The sequence below is a fragment of the Schistocerca nitens genome, chromosome 5 (assembly GCF_023898315.1).
Source record: "Schistocerca nitens isolate TAMUIC-IGC-003100 chromosome 5, iqSchNite1.1, whole genome shotgun sequence".
Classification (NCBI taxonomy): Eukaryota; Metazoa; Arthropoda; class Insecta; order Orthoptera; family Acrididae; genus Schistocerca; species Schistocerca nitens.
Genome location: NC_064618.1, coordinates 316,196,675 through 316,212,162, shown reverse-complemented (window position 1 = coordinate 316,212,162; position 15,488 = coordinate 316,196,675). Strand labels below are relative to the sequence as shown.

At 42.9% G+C, this 15,488-nt stretch overlaps 1 protein-coding gene across 1 annotated transcript in view; it reads right to left on the bottom strand.

Moving 5' to 3' along the window:
* LOC126260424 (gametogenetin-like) overlaps positions 1-15,488 on the bottom strand; it is a 725,449-nt gene that overhangs the window by 135,416 nt on the left and 574,545 nt on the right. Inside the window, exon 5 of the mRNA XM_049957753.1 lies at positions 12,364-12,589. Within this exon, the coding sequence (XP_049813710.1) occupies positions 12,364-12,589 (226 nt within the window). The remainder of the gene's footprint in view (positions 1-12,363; positions 12,590-15,488) is intronic.

Here is a 15,488-nt window from a genome sequence, read left to right as displayed (position 1 = left end):
CAGCAAACGTCTTCGACGATTCCAGCCCACACGTGACCGTAGCGTCTTCTCGTGGCGTTTGCGACCCGCGACTACTATGTGATTACTGATACTCGCTGTATGCCCGATGTGCCACGTCAGTTTGTAAACGTTTTTTTAAATCACCCTGTATACACTGTAATAAGATAGAAAGAACAATGGGGACAATTAAATGCATTAAAAAAAGTACATGAAGAGTGCCTCCGGACACGACATAACAGACATGCACATAAGCAGCGTAACAACATTCTCCAGAGGGTGGACAGCGACACCAACTGACACTATAGAGGAGATAAGCAACAGTAAAAAAAGACACCTAGAATTATGAATCTGACATAACATGCCAAAATGCACTGAAAAATTGAACGTGTCACCTAAATAATAGTTAAGGATAGCGAATACCAGAGTAAATGTAGTGTAAGGTGCTCGCATTCTGGCCACGAAAGCACCCAGTGTTGTATATGGATGAATGATGATGCGTAGCATTAGAAATACCATTTCTCTACTAGTAACTTACACTATTTTGTTGTGATTGGCAGTCACCAGCTCGAAGGAACCATTTCGAGGTATTCTCTTCCACTCACAACCTGTGATGGCACTAACAAATCTCGCCTCTATGCCACCATCTTTTTACATTCTTCTTGAAACAACAAAATTTTATTTATATTTCAATCTCAAATTTGTTACTTTAGAAATTATTTATTCTGTCTCCAATGTTGCAGACAAAAAAAAAAAAAGAAAGAAAACATAAACTGCAAAAAGGATGTCGAACAAAATATCAAGTATGTAACACCGTTTTAAAATATTAGGTAACAGGTCTCTAAAGGTGCAATAAATAAATAAATAGGAAGTAGTGGGGACATCAGAACGGTCGCTATCAGACGAAATTTTAATTGGTTATTATTTTCCTCTTTCTTTTCTCTCATTATGTCGTCTACGTTGTATAGTGAGTAAATTAATCTATAAAATAGTGTACATGTATGCTTACTGTCGTATGAGTGCTGTGACTGGCGAAATGAACACTGTAAGCCAAAGGAACATGAAGATGAGAACAGTTGAAGGACAGTGCGTTCCAGAAAGAGAAGTAATTGCTTTTGTTGATCTGGTTTGCTGCACGATGCACGAAAAACGCTAAGAGTGTGAGTGTGGACGCTAAGAATTATTTATACTTGCGGAATGTGGTAAGAAATGGAATGCAGACTGTTAGACGAGGAGTGATAATGACTAAAAAGAAAAGAGGGTCACTTCATTCACTACTGCAGGGCGTGTGTATAGTGGTCTACACACAGTAGAAGAAGAAGAAGAACAAGAACAAGAAGACCACTACAGTTTAGATGTTTCTTTATGTACTCGTAGGTTCTATGAAAGGGAAAATATATAAGTAGCAACATTCTAAGAACACAGCACGTCTTGCTCCTTGTGTTTAATACAAAAAAATGATCTCCAGTTTATTCCAATATGTATCTTGTGTGCAGTTTTATATGATACAAGTGGTGTACAATAGTATATTATATACCTGGTGTGCAATTTTACATTGTACATCTGGTGTGCAATTTTCTATGACTGAAATTGTCTTAGGGCATTTTCAATATTTATTCCGCGATATTCTGTTCTGTATCTATTTGTACTCCAGAAACTGCTACATTACAACGACCCATAACCTATTAGCATCGACAATAATTACGACGAATCCGTGAAATTCAGGAACGAAGAGTCGTCATAGTGGATACATCTACAGCGGAGGTGGAAATGGTAATATCAACCGCCATTCTAGATCGTTATCAGATGAGAGAAGTGTCAATGCACATATCTTTGGTCACCGAAAAATTCGGAAACTATTAACATCAAACACTGATTTGAATGAAATATACTTTGGCATACAACAGTCTGCCGATAAGTTGGAACTTCCCTTTATAAGATGCACATCGCACTTGACAATGATGACATACACTCTGTACATTGAACTAAGAATAAAAATGTCAAGGAGACATTTGGAAAGAAAATTATAGTTCAGGGACAAGAAAAACCAACAAAAACTTTTCAGTTTCCTGCTGACATTGTAATTCTGGCAAATACAGCAAGGGACTTGGCATACCTGTTGAATAAAATGGATTGTTTGTTAAAGAGAGGTTATACGACTTATATAGAGAAAAGTAAGATAATGGTAATGAATTGTAATCGAATTAAAATCGCCGATGCCGAGGGAAATAGATAAGAAAATTATTTTCAGCAAAATGAGTGACAATGGCTGAAGTAGAGAGCATATAAATACAGACTGGCAATAGCTACGAAAGCGTTTCTCGAAAAGAAAAATTTGTTGACATCGAACACAAATTTGTTGGGAACTATTTTATGAATGTATTTTTCTAGAGTGTAACCTCTCGCGGAAGTAAAATATAGACGATAAACAGTTCAGACAAAAAGAGACCGTAAGCTTTTGGCGTGCTGCTACAGAAGAATGCTGAAAATTAACTGTGTGAATCGAAGATTGGCCGAGAAGATTAGATAATTAGTGAAGAGGTTGTTGTTATGGTCTTCAGTCCGAAGATGCAGCCCTCCATTTTCTTTATAATAAAGAGATACTGGACTGCACTGGGGAGAAAACTTGACTAAAAGAAGGTATCGGCTGATAGGACACATCTTTATGAGACATTAAGGTATTGATAATTTGGCAGCTTTGGGGAGGGGAAGGAAATACGAGAGGGGTCCAAATGGACGCAATTTGCAGTAGTTACACGTAGATGAAATATCTCGTACAGGGTGGGTATCGTGGAAAGCTGCGTAAAACGTACGAAAAGACTTTCATAAGATTTGTAGATGTAGCGAAAAGATTCGACAACATTAAATGGCGCAAAATATTAGAAATCCTTAGATAAATACACTAAAGGGAAAGACGGATAGAAACAATATGTGTAAGTACGGAGGACGAACAGTAAGCCTGGAAGACCGAGAGAGACATCCTAGGATTACAAACGGAAAAAGCGGTAATGTAAGTCTCTATTGTTGAACATTTATATCTAAGAAGTAAGAAGAGAAATAAAAGAATGTTTGAGACGTGTATTCGAATTCAGGATGTAGAAATGTCAATGATGGTATTTTTATCTTCTGTGAGAATGAGTAAGAATTATAGGACCTATTGAATGGTATGAAGATTATTAAGCGTAGGATATGGACTGATAGTAAATCAAAGACAGACAGACGTGTTAAGCAATATTAGAAATGAGAATAGTATCAACTGCCAACAACGTTGCGCGTTTGTAACACACGTTCGTGGCCGATCACCGATGTTAAGCAATGTGAGTATCGGTTAGTGCTTGGATGGGTGACCGTGTGAGTACGCCGGATGTCGTTTATTCATGTACACGCAAGTCGCCGGAGAGGCCTCCAACTGAAGGTTTTACACCAAGCGGCTTTATTACAACGATAATCTCAACATCACAGCTGAGGTTCACATCCCACACGAAGTGAAGGAATTCTGGTATTTTGGAAGTATCATAACGGATGGCAGAGAGAGAGTAAGGTACGAGAAGCACACTAGCCCAGGCAAAGAGGACATTCCTCGTTAGAGGACGTCTAGTGGACCTTAACATGAGGAGGAAATTTCTGAGAGTTCATGTCTGAAGCACAGAATTGTACGGAAATGAATTGCGGACTACGAATAAACCGTGTATGAAGAGAATCTAAGCGTTTGAGGTGCGTTGTTACAGAACGATCGTGAAAAATAATATATACGATAAGAAATGAATAGATCTTCCGCAGAATCTGCGAGGAAAAGAATATGTGGAAAACACTGGAAAAAGGGGCAAGGCGAAATTGAACAACATGCACGACACTAGAAGGAATGATAGAAGACAGAACAGTGAGGTTTGAATATACACCGTACATAATCGAGGACTTCGGATTGTAAGTGCTGCTGAAGAGTGTCGGAGGAAGGGAAATCTTGGCGGCCACGTCGAGTCAGTGACAAAAAAAAGAATGAGATCCTTTACTCTCAAGAGATGATTCATAACGAAAGAACGTAGGTTACACTAAGAAACTGGAGAAAGCTAGTCAAAGTAACAACGAAGTTTTGAATTTTATGCCTTAGGTACAGTGGAGCCTCAATGCTACTGGTTACAAGCTGAAGGAGATTTCACCGCATTCACAGTTTTGCTTATAGTTGTGTTCTTTATGTCGTAGTGGCATCGATTTCGGAGATTCTTCAGGCACGTGCTACAAACGTACGTTGTAATCGAAGTCCGCAAAATATATTTTCCTGACTATTCAGAAACATTACGACAAACATTCATCGCCTCCAACTCTGCACTCTAGTACAGGCAATTGTACCAAAACCAGAGGAAAGCAACCTCATTCAAACCGGGTCAACTGGAGCTGTTAACTCAGTGTCTTTTGTTGAGGTAACAGCTCGTGTTGACCCGGTTTGAATGACCTTTCTTTTCAGCCGTTTGGTAACCATGGTAATTCTCGATTGTGGAGTACAACCCGATGAGTATTCCGGAAGAGTCGAGTAAACATGTTTTGCAAGGGATGATTCCACCACGTCTCTCTAGCACGCACTTCAGTATTAAGTCATATGGCCCTGATATTAATAGTATTATGAACTGAACACAATAAGCATTCAGTTGTAATGAAAACTGAATATAGAGTGACTCTTAGTTACTTGCCAGGCGTCACTTCCGCTGCTTATAGTCAGTATGTATATCGCTGAGCATACAGCGAGCAGTGTTTGTTGACAGAAACTTAGCGCGACCGGCGTTGTGGGGATGGCGCAGGGAGGGGGGGGGGGGGGGAGTTACCAGCGTACTACCGCCGTAATCCTCCTAATGAACATTATTCGCGGGCTTAAATGGCGCAGTAAATAGTAATCCCCGTTTAAATTGTAATTCTAGTGTCGCGTATCGAGCTTCGCATAACATAAAGTATGTACCCCGCTGTCTACACATGGGCCCTGCCCTACGTAGCTCCTCTTACGAGCTCCTATTGCTGCCAATGCGAATTGTTTCTCAGAGGAGCTACAAAGATGCATCGTCCAGCGAGCCAGCACTCACATTAAGACGCAGTAATTGAATCTTGGATAATGGGGGCTTAAAATCATCGTAAGGCCGTCCATATCAAAGGGTTTACGCGGATTCTCTAAATCACTTACAGCAAAATGCCGATATGGTTCCTTTGGGAAAGAAGAGAGAGAGAGAGAGAGAGAGAGAGAGAGAGAGAGAGAGAGAAGAAGAAGGGCCGATTGTCTTTCTTGTCCTTCTCCGGTCCTCTACAGCTAACTAGATAACTAGGTGATGGGTCGAAACGCATTGCGTCACTAATTAAGAATTTACTAATTTGAGTTTAAACATTTTTTATACCTTGGTGCATAGTATTTCCTCAAATGAAATGCTCACGTGCAGTGAAGCAAAAATAGAAACAAAATACAATTATGATTGCAAACGTTTGACTCAGAAATACAGAATGATTCTTTTCGAACTCTAAAAGTGATTTGAAGTATAAAAGTGACCCGGAAATTACAATTTCATCAAGATACTATATTGCAGAAAAAAATTTAAAAAAGATAATCACATAGTGAAAAGGTTTAACTAAGGTTTGTAGATTATGGCTGAGAGTGAACGTCGAAAACTAATTTAAAAAAGGCAAATTTATGGCAAAAGTGAAATTACACGAAGAAAGGAAAGCAACGTTAAACGGAACGAGTAGAATTATTTTCTTTGCGATAGTAAGAAGAGGTGAACATTTTTTCGGTCTGTTATCTATATAAAACAGACAGAATGTTGCACACGAACTGGCATGATTAGAGCACACAATATTGTAACATGATTTCAAATGTGATAGTAATAACTAAGCATGCTGTTTAAGGGGGCAAAATCTACATAAAATAACTACGTTAAAACAAGAAAATAGTAATAACAATAACAACTAAAAAGAAGTTTGGGTACTACCATTTACACATCTTGCCCACAGATATCTGTTCATCATGAATCCAGAAGGCACACACTACTGGTCTATTACACTATGCGGCATTGGTAGGTCACGAATTTTGTAATTTGTAATTCTGGACTACACTACAAAAGCTGTATACCACACAGCAGTACACAACACGACACCGCAGTACGAAGAAATACAAGAAATTACGAAACAGAATTCAGTTTGATTGTAAATAACACAAAACTAAAGTAATTTGAAAAAGAACAACATATAATATCAGTCAGCCAAAAATCTAAAAGCCGCGCGGGGTAGCCGAGCGGTCTCAGGCGTCTTGTCACTGTGCGCGCGGCTCCCTCCGTCGGTGAATCGAGTCCCCCCTCAGGCATGGATGTGTGTGTTGTCCTTAGCGTAAGTTAGTTTAAGTTAGATTAAGTAGTGCGTGAGCTTAGGGACGGTTGACCTCAGCAGTTTGGTCCCATAAGACCTTACCACAAATTTCCAAAATCTAGACTGCAAGATACGTGAAACTGAAAGAGAAGAAATTCTGTTCCCTGAGGACACATCATTTTTCAAGAAGGGAAATATATTGGTTTGCAACTAGTGTTTATAATCTTCTTCTTCCTCCATTCTTCCTACTCTAGAGCCCGTTCATTACAGTCCTGCAGTCTACGTTCAGGTTGTCACTCCATCTTTGCCTTGGACAGTTGACTTTGTTTTAGCAACTAGTAATTAGTTTTTACGATTTTAACAATCTTCCTTTCATCCATCATGTCTATATGTTCGTTCCATTCACGCATTTCTTATGTACCAACTCATCAACGGTGTCCAATTTACATTCTTTTCTGATGCTGTCAATTTTCTCTCTCTCTCTCTCTCTCTCTCTCCTACTCCTCCCCCCCTCCTCTCTCTCTCTCTCTCTCTCTCTCTCTCTCTGTGTCTGTTTGTCTGTCTGTCTGCTTCCTACAATCACCACAGAATTTTCATTTCCGTGGTTTCAAAATGTGTGTGAAATCTTACGGGACTTAACTGCTAAGGTCATCAGTCCCTAAGCTTACACACTAGTTAACCTAAATTATCCTAAGGACAAACACACACACCCATGCCCGTGGGAGGACTCGAACCTCCGCCGGGACCAGCCGCACTGTCCATGACTGCAGCGCCTCAGACCGCTCGGCTAATCCCGCGCGGCTCCGTGGTTTCCAAAAGTCTTCTAGCTTTTGATGTTTCAGGTCTTGTCTCAGCTGCGTGGATCATAATTGGTCTCACTACTGTTTTATATTTCCCGTTGCATGTTTTCCTAGCTCCCATCTACATGAAGCTATTGAAACCAAAACCTGGAGTTCCCATTGCCATGCAAGTGAGACATGGGAATTGGGAAAGTAAAGGAAACACTATATTGGACCTTTCGATATATGGAGCTCATTCAACAAAATAAAAATTACATTCTACGGTCACAATTTATTATGGTTCTAATGGAAACAAAAAGCTTATTCGTGGCACAACTTTATGAAACATTACCACTGAATTGCGTGCATTTTAACCCGTAAATGTAATGGAGCTACTAAAAGCATCGATCGAAGAGCTTTACTGCCAACTGTTCAGTACACACTCTTACCTGACGCAGTAATCTTCCAGAATAGCTTCCTTCGCACTGAGCTTCAGACCTCAGGAGCTAATGTTACTGATATTGCATGCGATTGCCTGGGGCTCACAAATCCATTCCCATGTGTGCGTTGGAAGATACGAGGCTAGCGGGGAAGATAGCCCTCTTTTCATGTCGCATGAGGAATAGTGAGGGAGGGGGAGCGGAACAGTAACGACGCTCAAAACCGCGGTAGATCACGGTGCTTAGGGCTGCGGTAACGTAGCCACACTGGTTCTCTCTCGTCTACAGAAGCTGCTTACAATGAAAACTGCTACTGAAAACCCTGCCAAATACGACGTCCATTCTGAAATAGGACTTTTATTGGCAAAGTATCTCATATATCTATCGAGATTCATCTCAAAACTTGTGCTATGTATTGGCCGAATGTAATGAATAGAGCTGCGGTGTGTCCTCTGTTTGAGTGCGGGCAGAGGAATATTTACAGTGCTGACGGAACTGGCTGAGTCTTAAGCTGGAAATGAACAGGCACAGAAAACCGATGAAAAAATCCGCGGTAACTGGCCTTTAACAGTATGACATCTGTTGAACAAATTTCTGTAAATTTTTCGTATAGAAAGTGAATATGTTGATGTAAAGCAGGGGAACTACGCTGAGTCCGAGAAGAAAGAAAGGCAATATAGGAGATAGTGTAACTGCGGGAATTTGGGTGCACATGTTCGACACAGGGTATAAAGGACAAACTGCAAAGTATTTGCTCTGTCGCAGTAACTCACGGGAATGCAGCGGGGTAACATTTTTTGCAACCGTTGATATTTCGACAGATGAATACTCCGCATTTTCAATGTACAAATGCAACAAGGGATCGCTGGGATGGCGAAGACTACTACACAATAAACAACTAGTTGTTCGTGTGTTGTCTTTCAGAGTACGCACCCTTTTGGTTTTCACTTCGATGCAACAACTGCTGTGTACAGTCATCTCTCATTACGTTTTTATGTTTTGAAAATGACAGCGTGTTCAACAGTCTAAATATCGACTATTATCGATAGCATTACTTGACTGCATTCCCGTAAGTTATTTCAAGATACGATACTCCGGGGAAACTCAAATTTCGCCTAGTTTGTTTTGGACCACACTAGCTTTTATGATACTAATTTTCAATTCATCTATATTTGTTGTGCACATTATTTGCAGTCGATGTCGAAGCCTTTTATAGCCTCATATTCAGGTACTTACGCACAGTTCTCAAAGTGGAATACACCAGCAAGTACATCTTGCGGTACAGTCCAGAGAATGCGGTGCCTCACAAAAATAGGCGACGTGAATCGTTACCACAGACATTAGCAAGGGTTCGCTGCAATCCGCAACAACCAGTGGGAGACGCTCAAGAAGCCCATGCCTCTTGTCTCAGCATTAGGAGCGCCCTCACACTTAGATCAATACAGTGTCGAGAGTGCAAGAGTTCAGCCCAGTTCATGACCTCAGTTGAAGTAGTCAACATCATCGAGTAGGACAAACGAATTGTTAAAGTTTCTGATGAACTTGTACTTTAGTAAAGACTGAACGTTGTACCACAAGAGAATAGTCTGTTAATTAGTGCATCAAGTGCTTGCTTGACAATGAAAGTTGTAAATTATCCAGTACTCCTGTGGCAAAGAAGTGTTTCCAAGTTAAGTAATTACTTTATTTATTAATGTAATAAAGTGACAGAATGTTTCATGAGCTACAATTCCGACGTGCCACCTCATTGAGCAATCGAAGAACCCAGAGTTGCGGCCGCACGATAGTAATTTCGTCTGCTCACAACACATCTTGTTGCCGTACCACAGCGCCCTCTAACGTAGTAAACAGAAGACTTGTTTTCTTTTCACGGATGTCCACTTGCAGAGAAGAGCTGATGACGACTGATTGTCTATTGAGTATCAGTAACCCCACTCCCGAATCGAACCCCCCTGGATAAAACAGCTACAGACGTCTAAGTTAACGCGTTAAATATCTGATCTTAAGCGTGTGAACAGGAAAATAGAAAACATTTGAAATTATTTTTAAAGCTTGTTGAAAGTCACCAACTGCTCTCATTATCACACACGGGATATGTATAGTCAGGGTAAATTGTGCCCCGTTTTCAACAGAAGGTAGCTGTTCACCCATCTCAATGTTTATGACTTCATAGCTCCTAAATATTGTGGCTACCAATGAAATAATTTTGCAGATATATCCAGTGTTGTATGTGGACACTTGTGGTAAAATGTGTTGCGCATACAATTAGTAGTAAAGAAGATATAAATTAAAATGTCTTGCCTGATACGGCAGTTTTACTGCATCAGCAGCGAAAATGTAGTATAAATACAGAAAACTGTACTCACTTTTTTGAAATAGTTACCTATTCCATAAACAGGTTTACGAACCTTTTCAGTCTCATCTTCAGGTGGTGCACAGGATGCAGTAACCGATAAACTTGTTTTTTTTTCTTTTTTCCTTTTGTGAAATGTGTCATCGAGAAGAAATTTCGAACAGGTCTGACATTATTTATAAAGTTGTTGGCAGTTGCTAAGTACTCACATTGTCACTACTGGACGAATAATGGGTAATTTGGGCACTGTGAGTCACGCTGACTCAAGATACATGGAGAGTTTCTAACTTTAATACTTCACTTTTGTGTTAAACCTTTTGAACCGTGTTGTTTGTTGACATTGCTAGCCTTTAACGTGAGATTATACCTCTTAATGAGAAGATTATGGCAGCATCAGATATTTTTAAGTTCAGTCAATAATAATATGAAATACAGAAAAAAAATTTCTTTTGCCTCTCGAAACCCTCAGACAAGCTACCTGCATCTGAGACTGTGACCAGGATTAGCCGTTCAGTAATATATAAGGGGCAGTCAAATGAAAACCGAACACAACGGAACAATGGAATGGTTAGATTCAAAATTAATCACCGCAATCACTCCTCAACATTTTCGTCCATCTGAAACCGACGTTCAGGTCGCCAAAGCTGTAAAATCACACGGAGAAAGATCCTAGTTGTACGATGGATGTTGCAGTGTTTCACAACCAAAACGCTACAGCGTAGCCTTCATCCGATTAGCAGTGTGGGGGCGAGTGATATGCTGCCACTTGCGTGAACAGCTTTGGATTTCTCTGGCGGGGCATTGTGGGATGCTTCCACAATTGGCTTTACCCTGCAACTTGTATGAACAGCTTTGGATTTCTTTGGCGGGCAATTATAGGATGCTTCCACAATTGCTCTCGGGCTCGAAATAGTGGCACCACATAAGGTCTACATCTACATCTACATACATACTCCGCAATCCACCATACGGTGCGTCGCGGAGGGCACCTCGTACCACAACTAACATCTTCTCTCCCTGTTCCACTCCCAAACAGAACGAGGGAAAAATGACTGCCTATATGCCTCTGTACGAGCCCTAATATCTCTTATCTTATCTTTGGGGTCTTTCCGCGAAATATAAGTTGCCGGTAGTAAAATTGTACTGCAGTCAGCCTCAAATGCTCGTTCTCTAAATTTCCTCAGTAGCGATTCACGAAAAGAACGCCTCCTTTCCTCTAGAGACTCCCACCCGAGTTCCTGAAGCATTTCCGTAACACTCGCGTGATGATCAAACCTACCAGTAACAAATCTAGCAGCCCGCCTCTGAATTGCTTCTGTGTCCTCCCTCAATCCGACCTGATAGGGATCCCAAACGCTCAAGCAGTACTCAAGAATAGGTCGTATTAGTGTTTTATAAGCGGTCTCCTTTACAGATGAACCACATCTTCCCAAAATTCTAGCAACGAACCGAAGACGACTATCCGCCTCCCCGACAACTGCCATTACATGCTTGTCCCACTTCATATCGCTCTGCAATGTTACGCCCAAATATTTAATCGACGTGACCGTGTCAAGTGCTACAATACTAATGGAGTATTCAAACATTATGGGATTCTTTTTCCTCCTCATCTGCATTAATTTACATTTATCTATCTTTAGAGTTAGCTGCCATTCTTTACACCAATCACAAATCCTGTCCAAGTCATCTTGTATCCTCTTACAGTCACTCAACTACGACACCTTCCCGTACATCACAGCATCATCAGCAAAGAGCCGCACATTAATATCCACCCTATCCAAAAGATCATTTATGTACATAGGAAAGAACAGCGGACCTACCACACTTCCCTGGGGCACTCCAGACGATACCCTCACCTCCGATGAACACTCACCATCGAGGACAACGTACTGGGTTCTATTACGTAAGAAGTCAATGACGACCTTCGACAGCAGGGGCCCTTTGCTAGCGGAATTCCTCGAAATTGGAACCACAATCAATGCGCAGAGTTATGAAGAAGCTTTGCAGGAACTGCGATGCGCCATAAAGTAAAAACGCCAGGAATGCTGCTGGACAGAATCACTCTGTTGCACTATATTGCCCGCCCCCACACTGCCAGTAGGAAGAAGGCTAGGCTTCTGTGATTTGGTCGGAAAACACTGCAACATCCTCCGTACAGACTGCTTTTCGCCGACTGATTTTCACATCTTCGGCGACCTGAAGGAAGATATGCGCGGACGCCGGTTTCAGCCGAACGAAGAGGCGCAAGAGCGGGTGCGGCTGTGGATCTGTCAGTGGCGTTCTGTCAAATTGGAATTGATCGTTTTATCTCCCGGTGGGATAAATGTTTTAACGCGTGCGCCGATTACTTTCGAATGGAACCATTCCATGGTTCCATCGTGGCAGATGTTCGGTTTTCACTTGGCTGCCCATAACAGATGAGATGCGAGTTTCGCGCAGCGAGTTGGTTGCCGCTTACCGTGGCCGGCGTCCGCGTGGGCGACGCCTGCTCCGGGGTGGGCGGTGCGGACTGCTTGGGGGACTCTCCGCCGGACGAGCTGGCGCACGGTGACCTGGCTCCACTGCCGCCCCCGCTGCCGCCCCCGCTGCCGCTGCTGCCGTACCCAGAAGAGCCGCCGCGGTCGCAACGGCCGCCCCCGCGCCGATCTGCGGAGCCGCCGCCCTCGTCGAAGATGGGGTTCACCCTGAGGCAAGCGTGCTGGCTGATGCACGGCTCGCTTTATGCCAACGTGTCCACATCGTACTCTCAATAAATGATCACAAGCTGTGCAAATACACTGTTGGTTATTGCTAAAGGAGAAGTAATATATTGTGGGGTCAATTTTATTGACGTTATCGAAAGACTCTAATAACATGTTTGTTCCGTTTTTCTTTGCCCTTAAAGAGTAAGTTGTAGTAAGTAAAGTAACGCTCTCTTCAATCTAAAGTAAACAATAGTTCAAAAAATGGTGGAAGGAGAGAAAAGTTTAGTAACTACAGAGAAACCAAGAAGGGAAATCCACAGCGTTCAGTTCTCAGTCCATTCCCTTGCTCATACCGGGTAATTCAGCTGCCCCTACCCATGGGTTTTATGCAACCCGCAATTCCTTCAAATTCGACGCACACGATTTTCATATCCTGTCGCTCACTACCTTCAAAGTAATAGTCCTACTGAAAAACTACATGACCTTTTCCCAGTCGTTCAAGGAAAACGTACAAAAGTCACCTTCTTGAACAACTCCAATGGTGTTGCTTCCAGTGGAAACATAACTCAAAACAAAATTTAACTATATTAAATTTTCTACAAAAAGAGACTGCTCATTTTCCTTAAGGACTTATAGTGTCTGCATAGAGAGCAAGATACACTACTGGCCATTAAAATTGCTTCACCACGAAGATGACGTGCTACAGACGCGAAATTTAACCGACAGGAAGAACATGCTGTGATAAGCAAATGATTAGCTTTTCAGAGCATTCACACAAGGTTGGCGCCGGTGGCGAAACCTACAACGGATTTCTCATACGCAAACAGCAGTTGACCGGCCTTGCCTCGTGAAATGTTTTTGAGATACCTCGTGTAAGGAGGAGAAATGCGTACCATCACGTTTCCGACTTTGACAAAGGTCGGGTTGCAGCCTATCGCGATTGCAATTTATCCTGTCGCGACGTTGCTGCTCGCGTTGGTCGAGATCCAGTGACTGTTGGCAGAATATGGGATCGGTGGGTTCAGGAGGGTAATACGGAACGCCGTGCTGGATCCCAACGGCTTCGTATCACTAGCAGTCAAGATGACAGGCATCTTATCCGCATGGCTGTAACGGATCGTGTAGCCACCTCTCGATCCCTGAGTCAACAGATGGGGACGTTTGCAAGACAACAACCATCTGCACGAACAGGTCGACGACTTTTGCAGCAGCATGGACTATCAGCGCGGAGACCATGGCTACAGTTACCCTTGACGCTGCATCACAGACAGGAACGCCTGCGATGGTGTACTCAACGACGAACCTGGGTGCACGAATGGCAAAACGTCATATTTTCGGATGAATCCATGTTCTGCTTACAGCATCATGATGGTCGCATCCGTGTTTGGCGACATCGCGGTGAACGCACATTGGAAGCGTGTATTCGTCATCGGCATACTGGCGTATCACCCGGCTTTATGGTATGGGGTGCCATTGGTTGCACGTCTCGATCACCTCTTATTTGCATTGACGGCACTTTGAACAGTGGACGTTACATATCAGATGTGTTACGACCCGTGGCTCTACCCTTCATTCGATCCCTGCGAAACCCTACATTTCAGCAGGATAATGCACGAGCGCATATTGCCGGTCCTGTACGGGCCTTCTTGGATACAGAAAATGTTCGACTGCTGCCCTGGCCAGCACATTCTCAAGATCTCTCACCAATTGAAAACGTATGGTCAATGGTGGCGAGCAACTGGCTCGTCACAATACGGCAATCACTACTCTTGATGAACTGTGGTATCGTGTTGAAGCTGCATGGGCAGCTGTACTTGTACACGCCATCCAAGCTCTGTTTGAGCCAATGCCCAGGCGAATCAAGGCCGTTATTATGGCCATAGGTGGTTGTTCTGGGTACTGATTTCTCAGGATCTATGCACGCAAATTGCGTGAAAATGTAATCACGTGTCAGTTCTAGTATAATATATTTGTCCAATGTATACCCGTTTATCATCTGCATTTCTTCTTGGTGTAGCAATTTTAATGGCCAGTAGTGTAATATGAAAATCTCACGCATGGTTTTTGAAGGCGTTGTGGGTTGCATAAAACGATTCAGAAGGAACAGCTGAATCACCCTCTGTATGTGACTGACTTTCCACTTAATACACTCCTGGAAATTGAAATAAAAACACCGTGAATTCATTGTCCCAGGAAGGGGAAACTTTATTGACACATTCCTGGGGTCAGATACATCACAGGATCACACTGACAGAACCACAGGCACATAGACACAGGCAACAGAGCATGCACAATGTCGGCACTAGTACAGTGTATATCCACCTTTCGCAGCAATGCAGGCTGCTATTCTCCCATGGAGACGATCGTAGAGGTGCTGGATGTAGTCCTGTGGAATGGCTTGCCATGCCATTTCCACCTGGCGCCTCAGTTGGACCAGCGTTCGTGCTGGACATGCAGACCGCATGAGACGACGCTTCATCCAGTCCCAAACATGCTCAATGGGGGACAGATCCGGAGATCTTGCTGGCCAGGGTAGTTGACTTACACCTTCTAGAGCACGTTGGGTGGCACGGGATGCATGCGGACGTGCATTGTCCTGTTGGAACAGCAAGTTCCCTTGCCGGTCTAGGAATGGTAGAACGATGGGTTCGATGACGGTTTGGATGTACCGTGCACTATTCAGTGTCCCCTCGACGATCACCAGTGGTGTACGGCCAGTGTAGGAGATCGCTCCCCACACCATGATGCCGGGTGTTGGCCCTGTGTGCCTCGGTCGTATGCAGTCCTGATTGTGGCGCTCACCTGCACGGTGCCAAACACGCATACGACCATCATTGGCACCAAGGCAGAAGCGACTCTCATCGCTGAAGACGACACGTCTCCATTCGTCCCTCCATTC